The 19,007-nt window shown below is 35.2% G+C and overlaps 4 protein-coding genes and 1 pseudogene across 4 annotated transcripts; 4 read left to right on the top strand and 1 right to left on the bottom strand.

Annotated features, from left to right (window-relative positions):
* Nucleotides 1–941: 941 nt before the first annotated feature.
* On the top strand, nucleotides 942–2,067 carry LOC110409106 (senescence-specific cysteine protease SAG39-like). Its single transcript, XM_021418343.2, has 2 exons — nucleotides 942–1,380; nucleotides 1,475–2,067. The coding sequence occupies exons 1-2, from the start codon at nucleotides 942–944 to the stop codon at nucleotides 2,065–2,067; spliced, it is 1,032 nt and encodes a 343-aa protein (XP_021274018.1).
* A 2,219-nt stretch (nucleotides 2,068–4,286) lies between these two features.
* Nucleotides 4,287–7,364, top strand: LOC110408894 (vacuolar ATP synthase subunit D (VATD) / V-ATPase D subunit / vacuolar proton pump D subunit (VATPD)). The gene is made up of 2 exons (XM_021418030.2): nucleotides 4,287–4,444; nucleotides 6,209–7,364. The coding sequence occupies exon 2, from the start codon at nucleotides 6,220–6,222 to the stop codon at nucleotides 7,003–7,005; it is 786 nt and encodes a 261-aa protein (XP_021273705.1). The 5' UTR covers nucleotides 4,287–4,444; nucleotides 6,209–6,219; the 3' UTR covers nucleotides 7,006–7,364.
* Nucleotides 7,365–8,142: 778 nt separating this feature from the next.
* LOC110409339 (senescence-specific cysteine protease SAG39 pseudogene) lies at nucleotides 8,143–9,716 on the top strand (annotated as a pseudogene).
* A 1,508-nt stretch (nucleotides 9,717–11,224) lies between these two features.
* Nucleotides 11,225–14,098, top strand: LOC110409553 (uncharacterized). The gene is made up of 2 exons (XM_021418930.2): nucleotides 11,225–11,915; nucleotides 12,021–14,098. The coding sequence occupies exons 1-2, from the start codon at nucleotides 11,580–11,582 to the stop codon at nucleotides 12,447–12,449; spliced, it is 765 nt and encodes a 254-aa protein (XP_021274605.1). The 5' UTR covers nucleotides 11,225–11,579; the 3' UTR covers nucleotides 12,450–14,098.
* LOC110409554 (transcription elongation factor B polypeptide) lies at nucleotides 13,979–18,131 on the bottom strand. Its single transcript, XM_021418932.1, has 8 exons — nucleotides 17,913–18,131; nucleotides 17,270–17,479; nucleotides 17,030–17,167; nucleotides 16,805–16,883; nucleotides 15,264–15,332; nucleotides 15,049–15,124; nucleotides 14,368–14,424; nucleotides 13,979–14,277 (listed from the first exon to the last, which is right to left on the bottom strand). Exons 2-8 carry the CDS (start codon nucleotides 17,471–17,473, stop codon nucleotides 14,187–14,189), a joined length of 714 nt encoding a protein of 237 aa, XP_021274607.1. The 5' UTR covers nucleotides 17,474–17,479; nucleotides 17,913–18,131; the 3' UTR covers nucleotides 13,979–14,186.
* Between the last annotated feature and the right edge of the window lie 876 nt (nucleotides 18,132–19,007).

The raw sequence follows: 19,007 nt of genomic DNA, 5'->3' as shown, positions 1-19,007 counted from the left end.
TTCGAGTCAGCTGGTTGTCCTGCTTAAGAAATTAACTAGTGTCAGTTGAACGTCATACATAAGAGATGGATGTATGGACGCAGCAAACTGTTCAAATTTAGAACGTGGACCATTTTCAGTGTTTGGAAATTGGAGGCGGTAACCAGAAATCAGAAATGGAACAACACAGTATCCTTCTATTATATAAATCCTGGTTGGTAATATTAGAATTTGGTATGTTATTTATTAGTTTTGAGGGATGAATGCATGTTTATTTCCTTCTCTTCATTAAGTGTTTGATAATATCTTTCAAATAATAATAATAATAACAAAAACCAACAATGTCTTCTTCAAACAATAATCATGGACCAGATTATGGGTTTCAGTTTCAAAACAAATAAGCGTCATACAATCCACCAAAACATATTGCCAATGCTAGTTAATTAAAATGCAATGTACTCACCATGCCTTGGTTAACTCTCCTACCTTGTTCGTATCCTCTCATAAGTTTATTCTGAGGTGGACTTTATAATGCTTTGAGTAAGAAAACTAAACTGCTTAATTTCCTTCATTGTCGCATAAATGAAACGGCACGGTGAGTGAGAGGTAGCATTTTTGTTTGGCATTTGAATGCAAAATCAGACTTTCTAACCACTAAACCATCACTTGCCATGATGATAAACCACAAGTCTACCATTCAACTAGAACAGATTTAAAGGATTAACTTAATTGTAACAATTGTACCATATTTGTCAAAGCAATAGTTATGATTACAGGTCTTTATCAGGAGGGTTTTGAGGGCACGTAGACAAACAGGACGTGTCCTGAAAGCAGCTAGAAGGCTAAAATAAGTGTGCAATTGGGGAAAATTAGGAGTATATAAGTCTAAGAATTCATCAGGGTTAGTGTGCCTCATCTCATTAACATTAATTTCTAGCAAGCAAGCCAGGTGCTATTCCTCTATGGCCTTCAAAAACCTGCTGCTGCATCAATGCATTTGTTTGGCCTTTGTCTTCATAGTCGGTGCGTTAGTTTGTGAAGCCACATCGCGCACTCTTCAAGATGCATCCATGTATGAGAGGCATGAGCAATGGATGGCCCGTTATGGACGAGTGTACCAGGACAACAATGAGAGGGAGAAACGTTTCAATATTTTCAAAGAAAATGTGGCACGCATTGACTCTTTCAATCGCGCCAAGGACAAACCTTACAAGCTCGGTGTCAATCAATTTGCAGATCTTACAAACGATGAGTTCACTGCTTCTCGTAATAGGTTCAAGGGCCATATGTGTTCCAACAAGGCTACAACTTTCAAATATGAAAATCTTACTGCATTGCCTTCTACCATGGACTGGAGAAAGAAAGGAGCTGTAACTCCTATCAAGGACCAAGGCCAGTGTGGTAAGTTCAAATTCCTTATGGTAAGAAATTAATATTACCAAAATGTTACTAGTATTTGGTTCTGATTTCTAACTGTTGATGTAATGTTCATCAGGATGTTGCTGGGCGTTTTCTGCTGTGGCAGCCATGGAAGGGGTAACTAAACTAACAACAGGTAAGCTAATTTCCTTGTCTGAGCAGGAGCTGGTTGACTGTGATACCAAAGGTGAGGATCAAGGCTGTGAGGGTGGTCTGATGGACGATGCGTTCCAATTCATCCAAAACAACAAAGGCCTAACAACTGAATCGGACTACCCCTACAAGGGAGTTGATGGCACATGCAATACCAACAAGGAAGCCAACCATGCGGCCAATATAAATGGGCATGAAGATGTGCCAGCCAACAATGAAGAGGCATTACAGAAGGCTGTTGCAAATCAACCGGTTTCCGTTGCTATTGACGCTGGGGGGTATGAATTCCAGTTCTACTCCAGTGGTGTATTCACTGGAGATTGTGGCACTGACCTAGATCATGGTGTTACTGCTGTTGGTTATGGAGCCGATGATGATGGAACCAAGTATTGGTTGGTGAAGAACTCTTGGGGCACTAGCTGGGGTGAAGAGGGGTACATTAGGATGCAGAGAGATGTCGATGCTAAGGAAGGCCTTTGTGGCATAGCGATGCAAGCTTCATACCCTACTGCATAAACCAACACTCCTTCCTATTTTATATGCAGCTGTGTTTGTTAATGTACTATGAACATTGCCAACAAACACGTTGGAAGCCCACATGGGAATCCCGACGTTTAATTTTAATGGTAATATAGATGTATAATTTTATGAAAACTAAGAAAAAGGTTTCTCTGTTACTAAAGGATTGACTTCCTTAATCAATGTCAATGGCGATTTGCATAATCGTTCCTCCCTTGCCCACTCTTTTATATTTTTTTAAGCACTTGCTAAAATTGGTGTTCATTGTCTGAATATGAAATCTACACAGTGTAAATAGTCAAATCATAGTTTTCATATTCAATTTATGTTGCATTAAGTTAAAACATATTTGGTTCAACATGCATCTTAAAGCCAAGCTTTTTTACCATCCAAGCACTTGATGTAGTAACGCGATTATTGTCGACTCTTGTACAAGTGTGTTCACCCTCACATATCTTAATCTTAAATGTTTTTCTATCAGCAATAATAGATGCATGGATCTTCCAATTGCAACCATTTTCTTCTTAGTAAGCTGTAAGCCTAGTCTTGTCATTTTTTATCCTTACTATCTTTATCCTTTTTTAATTACATAATTAGTAAGGATTTCCCTTCAGTGATCAACATTGTTAAACAATGTGTCTTTAACATGTCTTACTTTTCCAAACTCATCAAGGGCTTAAAGTATTTTTGCCATAAACCTATCAATGGCTAGCTATACCTTCCCTATCAAAATCAGACCCTTTCCAAGCTCAAATAACTCATCAAGAGTATCATGCATCACCATATCCTCAATCTCAATATTCTCGTTACCATCTAATTGACTATTTTGATTAGCATTCTCAGACATCCAATCAACACCATTACTAGTAATATCATATTATTCTTCTTCATCACAGTCCATTTCAAGTTCACTACTAGATCCACTTTTAGTCATTAGACTCTCATAATCAAATCTAATAGATGTGAACTACCAGCAGCTACATCTACATTTGACTAGCATGAACAAAGACCATCTTATTAACATTTTCGCAGCAGAACCAATATCAAAAGTTGGTTTGGAAGAAGAGTAACCTGTGGTGACAGACATGAACATTGTTTCAAGAGAAATTATAGGTTTGATTTCCAAGTAAAGTTGGATTTCCTTTGTATCTCTATGCATGTAGTGACAGACTTGAACATTGTTACAAGAGGAATTATAGGTTTAGGTGATGGATGATGAAAAAGATGGAGGAGGATTGTTCAATCTAGATTCAAAGGAGGGTAGTGTTTAGGGTGATAGATACTTTAGTAATCAAACCATATATGTTACTATCATTTGTTATTTTGAGATGGAATGTTCATTCTCAAATTTAATAGATTTGAGCTAAATTATGATAAAATTTTGAAATTTAATGCAATTTACGTTTTTTTAATGGTTAAATTGATGAAATGATTTTTTTATATAAATTGAAAGTTTTAAGGAAGAAAATAAGACATATGATCATATTACAAGAATATGATATTTAGATTGTTATGGATAACAGGTGATTTGTTTGGAAGAATATTAGATACTGTTTTTGAACATCAAAATTGATTTTATAATTTTGAACTGCATAAACTTTCTTTTTTAAAAAATTAGTGATTTTTTCATATTTTGTTTGTTTTTATTTGACTTTTACAAGATTAATTTTATTTTTGAGTTTATCCCATTTTACTATATTAAAACTAATTTTTTTATAAATTTGATGTTTCATGGTTTTTAATAAAAAAATTAATAAAATCATGACAAATAAATTTAAAATATAAAAAAGTAAAAATAGTAGGTGCTAAAAAAAACATGATTTTGGAACTTCCAAGAAAAATTGAACACAGAAAAAAAAATTGAGAGAATAGTCAAAATGTTTTGCCTTTTCAAATTCCTTTAAATTTAAAATGGACGCTTTAATTTGGTTAAAGAACTTCAAATGCCTCAATATTATTATTATTATTATCATATTTGTCAAATAAATTAACATCAATAACTATTTTGCCAACTAAGATAAATAATACCATCGTAGCATAAATGACATGGAATACACTATGACACGTGGTATTATCATACGTGTCCATTAAGCAAATCAAATTGGACGAGCCTCATTTCAACACGGAAGGAATCGGGTCGGGTCCTGTTTGCCAGTTTGGATCACACCCCAGTACAGTAAAATTAGTACATTGCAGTGGCATCTGGGACCCACCTATATAAGCCCCGACCTTCCTCGGTCACTTTCCAAGTTCCAACAGACGGATCAAAATCAAATAGCCCAAAAATACTTCTCCAAGCAAAATTCATTCTTCCAAGTTCGAACCCCGGCGGCGAATCTCCGCTCTGATTACCGGTGAAGACGCGCTCTCTCAGGTTCTTCTTCCTCGATTTGGAATTTCTCCTTTGATTTCATTCATACCCTGTTTTAGATCTCAATTTCGTTTTTAAAAAAGAACTATCTACTTGATAATTCGATTTGGGGTTTGTTATCTGAGTGTTTGATCGGTGGAATTTCCATTTAAGTCTACACATTTTAATTGTTACTTTTTAATTCCGATTAGAAGATTAAAAGGAGAAAATTTTGTATTCTGATTCTCGAATCTGATTCCTGTTTCATTATCGTGGCTTGCATTTTGATAATTCAATTCAACTCCAATGGAAGGAGATTTGATAATTAAGTTTTAAAAAAATTTAAAAATGAAAAAATTAGCTCTATTGAAGCCTTACTGGAATTGAGTCCAATCAGTCCCATCCTTTACATGGGATATTTCTCTCTCCGTACGCTCCCTGTGTCGCCAAAGCACCAAGCATACATCTCGTTGTACTAGCCAAACCAAAAGAAATAAAAAGGAAAATTTCTTTAGCCCAAGAATTATATTGTAGGGGCAAATGGTTCTATTGTTTTTTCCTCCCCTCCGGTTTGTTATAATATTGAGAATATCTCTGTGATCCATGATCTTTCGGAGTCCTAGTGTCCATCATGAATTTTGGATACTCACTTTTGAGTCGGAGTGTTGATCATGAATCTTAGATCCTCACCATCACTCTATTTTGTGGTAGTGCTTTTGGTTTATTCTTGTATTTTTGAATGGCTTTTTTTTTCCCTTTCCATAATGGTTTCTGGTTTTGCATGTGATGCTGAATTGTGAGTGCAATTTTGCTGAGCGGATCTTACTAGATATGGTTGCATGAGCTTAGACTAGATACTCATAAATATGTATATGTATGTATACATATACATGCATACATACATACATACATACATTTATATGTATAGAATTTGATATATATATATATATATATATATAAATACTGCTGTCCTTCTTGTTTTACTAAAATTATGTGCTTTTATGGGCTTTTAGTTAATAGTTTCGTGCAAATAGGTTTGAAAATTTTACTCCCAAATTCTAAACAGATACTTGGGGCGTTCATGGGCACTCACACATGCAAAAAAAAATATTTTTAATTACTTTTCCAAACTAATTATCACGTTTGTATTGGAGAAGATTTTGTAAAGAGAGAAAAATGATGTTTAGACTACTAAACTGTGGAAAAGAAACAGAAAAGAGGAGAAAAAAATGTAATTGGATATGTGAAGGTTTATTATAAAGCTAAATGAGCTGGTGAATAACTTCCGGCTATACTGAAGAAGAAAGAATGAAATAAGGGCAAATTGGCTATGGTATATATGGATATTGTACTAAGGGTGCTTTTTGGGCTCCTGTCTACATATGATGCTATAAAATTTTGTCTAATATACAAATTTGTTTGGTGGTATTATAGGTGGACTTGCCCTATTCTTCTATTTATTTTGATGGCGAAATATTGCTATTCTTGTTTAAAAGATGCTTGCATTGGACAATTAATTAATAGGATTCGACTTCTTATTTACTGCTACATGTTTCTCTGATCTAGTCTTTTGATGCAGAACCTGAGATGCAACTGCTTGTCCAATTTAAGTGCTTTGGTAAAACTGTTAACTTAAGTGTTGACAAATTAAGCTTAAGTTGAGATGTGCCTTTAAGATTGTAGAATCAGTATGATTGGTATATATTTGTTTCTGTTTGAAGGTCGGCTAAGAAACATTCTTTTGTTAAATATTTTTATTAATCCTACCTATAATGTCTCATGGTTCAGATATCTGAAAGATGTCCGGTCAAAGCCAGCGCTTGAATGTGGTTCCAACTGTTACAATGCTTGGAGTCATGAAAGCTCGGCTTGTGGGTGCTACAAGAGGTCATGCGCTTCTCAAGAAGAAGAGTGATGCCCTAACTGTACAATTTCGTCAGATTCTTAAGAAGATAGTATCTACAAAAGAATCAATGGGAGACATTATGAAGACCTCTTCGTTTGCCCTAACTGAGGCTAAGTATGTTGCTGGTGAGAACATTAAACACATTGTCCTTGAGAATGTTCAAAATGCTTCTCTTAAAGTTCGATCCCGACAAGAGAATGTTGCTGGGGTGAAGCTTCCCAAGTTTGAGTATTTCACAGAAGGCGAGACCAAGAATGATCTGACTGGTTTGGCCAGAGGGGGACAACAGGTTCAACAGTGCCGTGCTGCCTATGTGAAAGCAATTGAGGTTCTAGTTGAGCTTGCTTCTCTTCAGACATCATTCTTAACACTTGATGAGGCAATCAAGACCACAAATCGTAGAGTTAATGCTTTAGAGAATGTTGTGAAGCCAAGGTTGGAGAATACGATAAGTTACATTAAGGGAGAGTTGGATGAGCTTGAAAGGGAGGATTTCTTCAGGTTGAAGAAGATACAAGGTTATAAGAAGAGGGAAATAGAGAGACAGCTTGCTGCTGCCAAGCAGCAAGCTGAGGATCAGTTTGCAGAGAAGGTTTCCTTGCAAAAAGGGGTTTCAATCAACTCAGCTCACAATTTGTTATCTGCAGCCATGGAGAAGGACGAAGATATTATTTTTTAATGAAGAGGCTAGTCTGTATGTCCTTTCCTAGGATCTGGTGCTTGTTTGATGGTGAGGGATTCCTTTATTTATTTAGGTGCTGTTCCGAATAAATGTTATATGTTAATGTGTATTATTTAATGATCAGACATTCACCATTTCTTTTTTCTGACGGTAGACGTACATCATTTCAAGGCTCTCACAGTATGCATATAGTTATAATCACCGTCTCTCATGAGTGAGTCTGTAGGACCTACAACTTTGTTTACAGTGGATTGCTGGTAAACAGTTGCTTGGTGTGCATGCAGCGCGCACATTTGTGCACCTGGGTGTACTTTTATGTTGAGCTGTTGATTAATTTTCAGACCATACATTGTACCTGTCATGGATTTTTTGGCCCCTCTTTATCCAAAAACCATTGTGCATTTTCACTTGTATCACTGGAAGAAAATTAGATTGTGTTAATAGATTATCATCAAGTTTCTTGATTCATGGAAGAGGTACTGAATGGGATATTATTGGGTTGAGTTAGCGATGATGTAGTAATAACAATTACACAATATCATCCCAACTATTTAATTTCCAGACAATCAGAACAGCAACCGTGCATTACTTTCAGAAAAGTTTCGAGTAAAAATAAAGCGTTTTCCTGACTTAATTATTGAAAATTTCAAGCATTTCAATCAATTTATATGAACACAAATAGAGGGACGTGAGCTTAGTTTTCGGTATATCCTACATATCTTATGATATTGCCAAAAGCATCCAAGCTAGAAATTAGGTTATATTTAGTCTACCGTTATGATAAAAATGGTCAGCATATCCTGCTTCATTTCTCTTTCTCTAACCAGATTGGTTCTAGTTGTTTGTTTGAGACCAAGGACATTACCACGCAAGTTCTCCTACTTGTTTATATATATGACTATACAAGCCTACTAAATTTGGCTGAGATTGTGTCTGAGCATATATAATGACAACTTATAACTAAATTAAACATTAGGCCATTTTCTTTTCTTTTCTTTTTCTTTTTTGCGTCTAGTTAACATAATATTGGATAATAATAGATATCTACTTTAGCATTTTTCTTTAATCTGATGTGGACTTAATAATGCTTTGAGTAATAAACTAGACTGCTTAATTTCCTTAATTGTCACATAAATGAAACGGCAAGGTGATTGAGAGGTAGCATTTTTGTTTGGCATTTGAATACAAAATCAAACTTTCTAACCACTAAACCATCACTTGCAATGATGATAAACTACAAGTCCACTATTCAACTAGAACAGATTTAGAGGATTTAACTTAATTGTAAAAATTGTACCATATTTGTCAAAGGAATAGTTATGATTACGGGTCTTTGTCAGAAGGGTTTTGAGGGCACGTAGACAAACAGGACGTACGTGCCCCGAAAGCAGATAGAAGGCTAAAATAAGTGTGCAATTGGGGAAAATTAGGAGTATATAAGTCTAAGAATTCATCAGGGTTTGTGTGCCTCATCTCATTAACATTAATCTAGCAAGCGCGTGCTATTCCTCTATGGCCTTCAAAAACCTGCTCTGCATCAAGGCATTTGTTTGGCCTTTGTCTTCATAGTCGGTGCGTTAGTTTGTGAAGTCACATCGCGCACTCTTCAAGATGCATCCATGTATGAGAGGCATGAGCAATGGATGGCCCGTTATGGACGAGTGTACCAGGACAACAATGAGAGGGAGAAACGTTTCAATATTTTCAAAGAAAATGTGGCACGCATTGACTCTTTCAATCGCGCCAAGGACAAACCTTACAAGCTCGGTGTCAATCAATTTGCAGATCTTACAAACGATGAGTTCACTGCTTCTCGTAATAGGTTCAAGGGCCATATGTGTTCCAACAAGGCTACAACTTTCAAATATGAAAATCTTACTGCTTGCCTTCTACCATGGACTGGAGAAAGAAAGGAGCTGTAACTCCTATCAAGGACCAAGGCCAGTGTGGTAAGTGCAAATTCCTTATGGTAAGAAATTAATATTACCAAAATGTTACTAGTATTTGGTTCTTATTTCTAACTGTTGATGTAATGTTCATCAGGATGTTGTTGGGCGTTTTCTGCTGTGGCAGCCATGGAAGGGGTAACTAAACTATCAACAGGGAAGCTAATTTCCTTGTCTGAGCAGGAGCTGGTTGACTGTGATACCAAAGGTGAGGATCAAGGCTGTGAGGGTGGTCTGATGGACGATGCGTTCCAATTCATCCAAAACAACAAAGGCCTAACAACTGAATCGGACTACCCCTACAAGGGAGTGATGGCACATGCAATACCAACAAGGAAGCCAACCATGCGGCCAATATAAATGGCATGAAGATGTGCCAGCCAACAATGAAGAGCATTACAGAAGGCTGTTGCAAATCAACCGGTTTCCGTTGCTATTGACGCTGGGGGGTATGAATTCCAGTTCTACTCCAGTGGTGTATTCACTGGAGATTGTGGCACTGACCTAGATCATGGTGTTACTGCTGTTGTTATGGAGCCGATGATGATGGAACCAAGTTTTGGTTGGTGAAGAACTCTTGGGCACTAGCTGGGGTGAAGAGGGTATATTAGGATGCAGAGAGATGTTGATGCAAAGGAAGGCCTTTGCGGCATAGCAATGCAAGCTTCTACCCTACTGCATAAACTTTATTAGCAGAGCCTATATTTGTTCTGCTCTGGACGTACTATAAAAGGTGAAAACAAACATGAGACCAATAGAAACCACGATGCCTATTTTCAATACCCTATGCTTGTATCTGTAAAAGAAAGGAGTTACTAAACGAATGACTTCTCTAATATCAAAAATTATTGTCTATTGTCGTCTCACTTGCGCATCTTATTCCTTTATTTTAAATGAAATTGATATAATTGAGGTTTATTGCCTAAATGTGAAATACTAGTGCGATTACATTAAATGAAAGGCATGCCTACATTATCACTCCTTTTAATTAATATCCATTCTGTCTAAAACTTCCTTTTGTGAGTTTGAGAGAGCATATGCAAAGGAAGTATGGATATTGGAAGAACAACAGTAGAGCAAACTGCCATGACTAATAGAAATTGTGAACAAGATGATGAGTTGTAGCACTATCAGCATGAGCTCTTGATAACTGAACCGGAGAAACGAGAACTAAACTACAAGGTCTGAGGAGTGAGTTGTATAATCACCAATTTCCTCACCAATATGAAGAAAGAAATGATCTGCCAACTATGCTTCTCCTGCAATTCATGAAGATATGTGAGCTAAGCGCCCTTTGTTGAGGATTCAGTCCACTCCTTCTTTGTGCCTCCACCAGATCATTATGTTCTGAGTGTTACAAATGATGATGGGAGACCTCAAACAAGGGTCAGAACGCTCCACTGAATTTGCAACATTTGAGCTTCAAGTTAAGGTAACTTAATTAGTCCTAAAGCTTTTCATTCTGATAGATATGTAGGCTGCTTCCAGATGGTGCTTCGTAATCATAGACATGAATAATGATTTATACACTCCCTCATTTCACTTGCATGACCTTGTTTCATTTTCAATCACAAATCTACGATTAAAATTATAAACTAGGAAGTAAGGAATGAGGAAGGTGGGAGTGGTACAATTTATTTGTTATTTGTTCGCAGTTGAAATTATATGTTTTTCAGCTTGGTGTGCATACGAGCAATTTTATATAATTAATCGAGTTTGCAATATACTTTCTTTGTTGGTTAATAGACTTGAGAGAAATATACTCTTAGCATTTTCGGAACGAACATCCAATGCGGGTTTGAGCCAACTCACAGACTAAATCTCTGCAATTTGAGACAAGACTTTTCTGTCATGCAGGAGAAGTTTCAGATTGGTCCCTAAACGAATAGCATCGCGGACCTGTGATTGTTATTTTTGGGCCAATTTCGTCGGCCTACTAATGAAACAAATAGCGTATCATTAGAACCTACCAACGGCTTTGTGAGATGCTAAAAGATTACTGAAAATTTGGTATGGCAAGAACATTATCAAGCAAATCAGCTTGTGATAGATAAAGCAAGAAAAAGAAATTTCTGTTCAACTGAAATTTTCCAGCATTTGTTTTGTGTAACCGAAGTTACCCTTCCTTAAGCTTCTACCCAGTGTGAAAATTTCCGATCAGATTGAGATTTACCACAAAGAAATAGCTGCAGAAATGGAAGAGCGAAGAAAAGGCAAGAAAAGGGTAGGGTTAAAAGTGAATAATTTACTATTCAATGGGGGGAAAGTGAGAAATAAAACCATTACCTTCGATTATTAGGGCCCCGGCCCATGCTGGGCGTTGACATTTTGTCTTAGCAATCTTTGACACTAAATAAGCTGCTGTTGAGTGTCAAATTTCCCCTCCTTCATTTTTGGCTAGTTAAAATCTATCTGGAAATCATGAGTATCAAAAGATTCATAGCGGTAGCTGATAACAAAGAAGCAGTGAACAACCTTTTCCCCCTTTTGTGAGTGAGCGAGGGAGAAAGGAAGGGAGGAAATTTGAACATCGGAAGACAGCAGACCAGAATCCCCATAGCCAAAAGAGATGCGGGGGATGAAGTATTTATAAAAGATTATGATGATGATCTGAAGCACAAGTGTATGGAGAAGCCTCAGCAAGAATACGAGCCAGGAAGTGATTCAAAAGCTGGTAGCAACAGCATGAGGCAGGAGATCTGGGAGGATTTGATAATTAATCTACTTGGTCTCGAGAGTGAGTATAATCACCTACTTCCCACGGAAGACCAAAATACAAGTGATCTGCTAACTATGCAAGATGAGACCATCAGTCCTCGTGTAAATCACACTCACCCTATGGAGGACTCTTTCCAGTCAAACCCCATTGCATCTCCTCCTCCTCCAACACAGCATATTGTTTTAACTGTTGTTAATGACAAAGGCACGCCTAATAGAACAAGAAACGGCTGCTTTACAAGGGTAAGAAACCCCCCCTAATTCATTTGCAACATTCTTTCCTTTATTTTTTTTAATTTTATTCCTTCATCTCTTCAATCCGACCTTGAGACTAACTCTGTTCCTCAGGCTGCTTCTAAGTGGGGCTTTGTAATCACCAACCTGGTTCTGGAGACTTTGACAGCAGCCTGTGATCAACTTTCTTCTCCACGTCGGCCACATTATGCACTAATTGGGTTGTTAACATCTTTGTCAGCTTTGCTTATCTGCATTGGTGAGCTCATTTATAAAAGTCGAAAGGAATTAGTTTCATGGACACGGGCAGGAAGGTTTTGTTATCCATTTCCTCACAAAGCAATATTCAGTAACTTTGCTGAAACTTTTGGACTTATTTGTGCTGTGTTTCAGTGCATTTTCTCAACAGTGGAGTACAATTATTTCCAGCAACACGAGAATAACCCTATCAAATTAAATATTTTCCCTGTTGTCTTTGCTGCGTGTTTAGCCTGTTCAGTGTCATGCAGGAAACAAGACATAGAGACAGACCATACAGATTAGAATTAGATCAGACCAACTTGTGGCTCAAGAGGATGATTTTTCTGCTCTATGTCAATTTCATGTACTGGAAAAAATTGACTAAATGTTCTCTTTTTGAAGTTTATTTCAATTACATGGCACCAGTATCACAGACAACAGTGACTTCTGTAAGTCAATTGTTCATTTTGTTGTGGTTATTTGAAATTTTCTCAGATATGAATTCCAATTTTACAGATTGTATACCACTGTCAATGCATATATAAAGCAAGGGTCTATACCATATAATGACAGTGCAAATAAAGTGCAAATAAACCTTCTACTTAGGGATTTCTATTTTCACATCTTAAATGACTGCAGCAGCCCACTGCTTACAAATTGTGGTAGGGTTTTACCATGTTTCAGGAAAGCAACCTAATGAATTAGGATGCTGAAATAGCATGCCCTTTTGTGTGTCGTCTTCTGTCAAATGAGATCAGCAACGCTTACCCGCCACCCACAAAGGATGGCTAAGACATTAAACAGAATATATGTTAATGACTTTACCCTGATGTATGAAGTTCTTCTGAACTCTGGGCCTTGACCACATAGGAGAGGGCAAGACTGAGTTAAAATTAGGTGGCAACTAAATATACATAGAGTGCAAAAGGGCGTAGAATCCATAAAAAAAGTTCCCTGAATTTAGCAGAAGAAGAGACCATAGCTGATTAGACCACATAAAGAAGGCCAATATTCTAGGCAACAGCTATCCTTACAAAACCAAAGCTGCAAGCCATATGGACATTCATGTTTTCTGACATTGTACAGAATTTCCATCTAGGGGGCTTTACCGTTGCTACATTATGGTTTCTGATTCAGCCCACTAAGAAGCTCTAAACATCTCCTAAACCCAAGCATAACTAAACTAATAACTGACTTTGCTCACATGTAAAATCATTCTTTGCTCAAGTATTGTTTGATAATGATGGAAAGCATTGAAACTTTATTTTATTCAAAGAGTCCTTTTTTTCCCTGTTTGTTTGGTTATTCCTGTTGGAAACCGATTAATTAAATATTTTATTGGAGAAAATATTTGCAGCATTAAGCAACTATAATACCTGAGGAAAAATAAAGTGGTCTGAACCACTTTTTGAAGCTATAAATATGTGTCTTTGACAGTCTTATCATATTCAATTCTTAAATTTCTACACCACATAAATAGCTTCTGTAAATGTAAAGTTGGGTATTCACTAAAATTCAACACTCATTTCTTTAGTATTTGATTTTGAATCCTATGCCCCAGTACTGTAACACCATAAAAGTAAACTGTCATTCTGAGCCCCAAGTTGAAATTAAGCTACTGAAATAGACTTTGATTTTTACCCTACACTAATTGACACCTTGAGAATAAAGGTCATCACTAGAAAGGTCTCAACATTAATATCAATATCTTTTCTGTTAGACCTGTGACTGAGATTCTTGAAAATTTGACCATGATGAGTCCTTGTTCTTCTTCGTGAATGACCTTTGTCTAAAGGCAACAAGTCCCTTGGGTATGATTGTATGACAAGATATAGTAATTGCAAACCTTAGAAAATAATTACATTATTGAAAATAAAATTTATAAAATTACATGTGCATCTATTATTACTTTCCAAATATTAAAAGGGAAAATCAAAAAAAAAAAAAAGAAAGAGAGAGAGAAAGAAAAGAAAACAGAAAGGAGAGGAACGCACTAGAACCTTTTTGGGACTGCGCATTTATATGTTCAAAAACGTGCTTCTAAAATCTTCTGTCTAAGGGTTTGGTATGCTTCGAACTTGAAGCAGAATTCTTTCCCCATAACCCACTTGACTTTGTTATGGTGGTACCACTGTGTTTCAAGAAGCCAATGTAATGATGGACTCAAATTAATGGATGGCTATTTAATCTAAATTGAATAATGTACAGGTTAGAATATTACCTATGATGAGTCTGAACTGCTTTTCTCTTCATGGCTGCAAGATTTTTCACTTCTTGACTGTTTAAGATAGAAGGGGAAGATAGAAATAATTAATTTCCACAAATATCCAACTTGATGAAGTAAATCTTAATCCCAATCATTCTAGGCGTAGAGCATACTCAAGTATTGTATAACTTCAAAATCTTAGGACTGATAGTAGCATTTGCATAGGCGTTAATGTTGTATGTGTTTAACAGCAATTGAGCCACTTTGTCTCAATACAACCAAGAATTTCAATTTTAAAAACTATAAGAAATGCTAGACTGTCTTTGGAAGTCTCAGATACAACTATGCCTTATTTATTAAGGCACTTATCCATCAACCAGAAAAGGGAACAATCAGGGGAAAAAAGGGAAAATATTCAAGAATTGTACTGTCACGATCATAAATTATCAGTTAAAGGCATTTTCATGAATTCCAACTCATGATTTTAGCTGCTAGAGCATTAATGCCATAAAATAATCAATGTTGCTACTCAAATTCCAGGGGGCTACAAAACATGCCCTTACAAAATACGAAAAATAAACTCCAATCTTACTAACAGTTGGCGGAAGTAGGAAAATTTTCCTTATCTGCTATATTTGCAGCAATCTTTTTCCCTTTCTCCAAGGTTTTTTAGAAAATTAGAAAAGGAAAGATTACCTATTCATAAGATCTATCTTCGCCTTCTTCATTATGTTGCTCTTGGCATTGGAGAGATTGTAGCCAGGTCCACTTCCTAGAAGAAGTATTAAGATTTTATAAATAAAACATCAAATCATGAAATACCTTCTTTAATTAACAGCCGCAAAGATCAAAGTTGCATATATTCCAATAAGAGACCAGTGGACTAGATCAAACAACTAGGCTATATATACCAGCGAAAAAGTTTCTTTTACTCGAAGGTGGAACCTTTGTGCAAAGCTGAACCTGCCGGCTTTGTTTTCCTATTAAAATTGAAATCAAGGTAAGAAATTTTGATCCTGCACAGAGCATAAGAGCTGAACTAAAATAATTTACAGTCAAAACAGACAAGAATTAGGCAGGCAACCAAATTATTTTTCTTGCTTGCAATTTGTGGAACTATAATCTAGGAAGGAGCAGATGATGTAGCAAGAGCTCCCTCGCAACAAATTCATTTTATTGATGTATCTACATGAAAGGTTCTCTTATATAACTCACACATCTTCATTTTCAATCCATGTTTGAAGACATCTACAGAGTTACTCAAATGACACCACAGCCATGATAAAAATGAAGAGTTATTTATACAATACCACAGGCAAAAATCTTAGTGGACCTCATATAAATTAAAGAATTTTATTCATCAAAATTATTTGATTGAAGAAAATAATAGGCCAACAACTGCAAACATCTAAAAATTCTGTCAATTCAACTTCCATGCCATCTAAGGAGCTTTCCTTCCACATTTCAAAATTTTGAAGCATAAGCAAAGGAAACATCCGATTGATAAAAGTGAAATTGGTTTTACTAGCCTAGTATGGTGGGTTTCATCCCCTTTTTTACACCTAATGGTAACTTAAGGCAAATATACATCATCAGCCATCTTGATGAATTGTGTAAGTCCTAAATGCCTTTAGCAGTGTGCATAACTAGAAAATGGAGACAAGTCTGCCAATCCTGCAGGGGATGGGATATTGAGAGAGATCTAAGAACGGGACATAGTACTTGTTTGGTGGCTTATTCATTATTATGAATCAGATTCCTTGAGACACACTAGTAAAGTATGAATACCCTAATATAGCTCAACAACTTAAAATGCTGAATGGAAAAGGCCCACAATTTGTCAGATTTAGGATACTGCAAATAATAGTAAAGAAAAAAATCCTGTTGCAAGCTAAAAAAATAAAATCTGAACATTTATAATAAAGTAATTAGGGTAAATCATATATAAATCATTTTAATATTCTAACATAAACACATAGGAGACTACCACAAGGAAGACAATTTATTTCTCTCCAATCAATTACCTCTCGCTCTCAAATCTGTCTTAGGTCAGGGGTTTATAAGTCATTCAATACTTTAATATTTTAATATAAATATATACTTGACTACCACAAATCAGACTCTCTAATACTCTCCAATCTATTAGCCCAAGTATGTAGGACAGCACAAGGCCACTTCTCAGTGCAAGTTTGGCTTGATGAAGGTTCCTACGAATAGTAATCAAGAAATAGTTCCAACCTTCAGCACTTTTTGAATGAAGTGGCCTCTTTTGAAAGACTTGAGTGCTTGCACGATAAAGCTTGGGGCACCATTTCACAGGTAATGACCCCTAAATGCAAACCAAACCAGTAATTACGAATGTCTAAGAGATAAAATCAAACATGTAGCAAGCAAGCATCATGTCAAAACCATGGATTATATTTTATTAACAATTTGGAAACAAGAAGCATACTAGCATCTTCTTTCTTGTATAGTTGCTTAAGCCGATCAATTGCTTTGTTCTCAGCCTCCTGAACGTCCTTCAATTTTGCCTACAAATAAATCATGCAACTTTAGTAGGGAAGTCTGTAACACAGTGCATATCTCTGAGGAAAGACACATTGCTGATCCTCAAATTCCACCAATGACCTAGCTATTAGAGAAGACGGCATGCAAGGAAAGAAAGTTAAAAGATCACCTCATACAACTGTCTCCATCTAAATGAAACTTTCTTGAGCTTCATCCTCTCAATTACAAGATTTGTACTTGCACGACCAAACTGCAGCTCATAGAAATTCTTCCACAGTTTGTCAGTTACTGGACTGAGATCCCTTCCCTATAACAATCAATCAATCCGTTTAAAATAAATATAATCAAAGCCAAATATATATATATATATATATATATATTGTAGCACAAACTAAGAAAGTCAACTTACTTTTGTACTCTTCTCAACATGTATTAACTGATCCATTGTACAATGTGGTAGAATACGTTCAAGAAGATGTGAATCTGTCTCGCCAACATCCCCAAGGTATCTCACATTATCTATTGCTGTCCTAACGCAAAGGTCTACCAATGAAGGAGGTTTCCTCACATTGCTTATATCCACTATGTTTCTCGATCTCCTCTCCACAAACATATTGCTCTAGATTTTTTTTTTTTTGAAAAAGATGCAATATAGTCAATATCTATATTTATATCATAGCTCTACTAGTTTGTTAGTTGTTCCTAATGGTTAGTCTTGGATTTGCAGATAGAATGCAATCAATTACAATTATGATCATATTAGTTGTATAAAAAAAATTCAACAATTCACTCATTTAGTTGATCTAGAATTTCTTTAAAACTGTAACATCCTAACTTTCATCGTTTTAAAAAATAAAAATAAAGAAAAGAAAATCGATTCCCCTTTCCAAAAAACATATTATGTAACATAATAACGAATCAAAAAAAATTAAAGAAAATAGCTATATCAACATCATATTGACAATATTCAAAACAAGAATTAAAATAAAAAAGATCATAGGGTTAATTTGGACAGTAGATTGGATCGATAAACTAAGGTGAAAAGAGCTGACCGATTGATTCGAGTGGAGGAGGAAGGGATTCGATGAAACGAAAGTAGATGGAGAAGAGATCGATCAACGGATTTCTATCTTAATCACAATTCTGAAGAAGCAACATTCTTTACGACCAGAAAAGAAATTCTGATTCTTATGCTAACATGCGCCGACTCGATGATGATGATGAGTCAGACTGGTCTATGCATATTCATATATTTCCTCCACCTTTCCCGCTAACGTACGCCTTGGGCGCATGTCTTGCTGCTGTTTTTTCTTATTAAAAAAGGTTTTCTTTTTTCTTTTAATTTCCTTATCGTTAAAAATATTTATAATAAATTGAAAGACAAACTTCCAAATTTATTTTATATATAAGGATTATAGAGTTTTTCTCTTCAACATTCCCTTTCACTATAATCTTCCTTCTTCTTTTTACTATACTTTTATAATGAATTATATAAATATTTTGAATTACAAATATATAAGAATGTAATATAGAAAAATAATTAATTAAAATATTAATTGATACTATAAATATTTTAAAACAAAATAACAATCACGGAAATAGAATAGATTTTTATATATTATAATAAGTAAAATATAGTAGTACAATCTAGTACTGATATTGTAATAATATTGTCATTGTTGGATTTTATTACATCTATTATATTATACTAGTTATTTAAAATCAATAAGAATTATATATTTGTAATCAAAAGAATTACTATATCAACATTGATATATCAACAGTAGCAATATGGCATACTAAATGTCACAATAGATACTAACGTAACATGTTTATATAATATAATAATATAATCACGTGATATTTCATCATTTATATTAATTGTCATGAAAATGATAAATATTTGATTAACGAAGATTTAGTCACTATTATAAAATTTTAATTGAATATAATAAAAAAATAAAATTTTAATTATCTTTTTTAAATAGTTGAAGAGTTTTTAAGATATTATATCATAATTTCATAATTATATGTAATAAACTAATATTTGCAAATAAAAAAATAAATAATATACCATTTTCTCCTTGTTCAATAAGTTACAAATTTATCACAAAAGCAGACAACTTATTTAGAAAATCATAATCAAT

The sequence above is a fragment of the Theobroma umbraticum genome, unplaced genomic scaffold (genome assembly GCF_002168275.2).
Source record: "Theobroma umbraticum cultivar Fairchild unplaced genomic scaffold, ASM216827v3 scaffold_44.0, whole genome shotgun sequence".
NCBI lineage: Eukaryota > Viridiplantae > Streptophyta > Magnoliopsida > Malvales > Malvaceae > Theobroma > Theobroma umbraticum.
The sequence above is the reverse complement of the archived record's forward strand: the minus strand, read 5'-3'. Positions and strand labels throughout refer to the sequence as shown.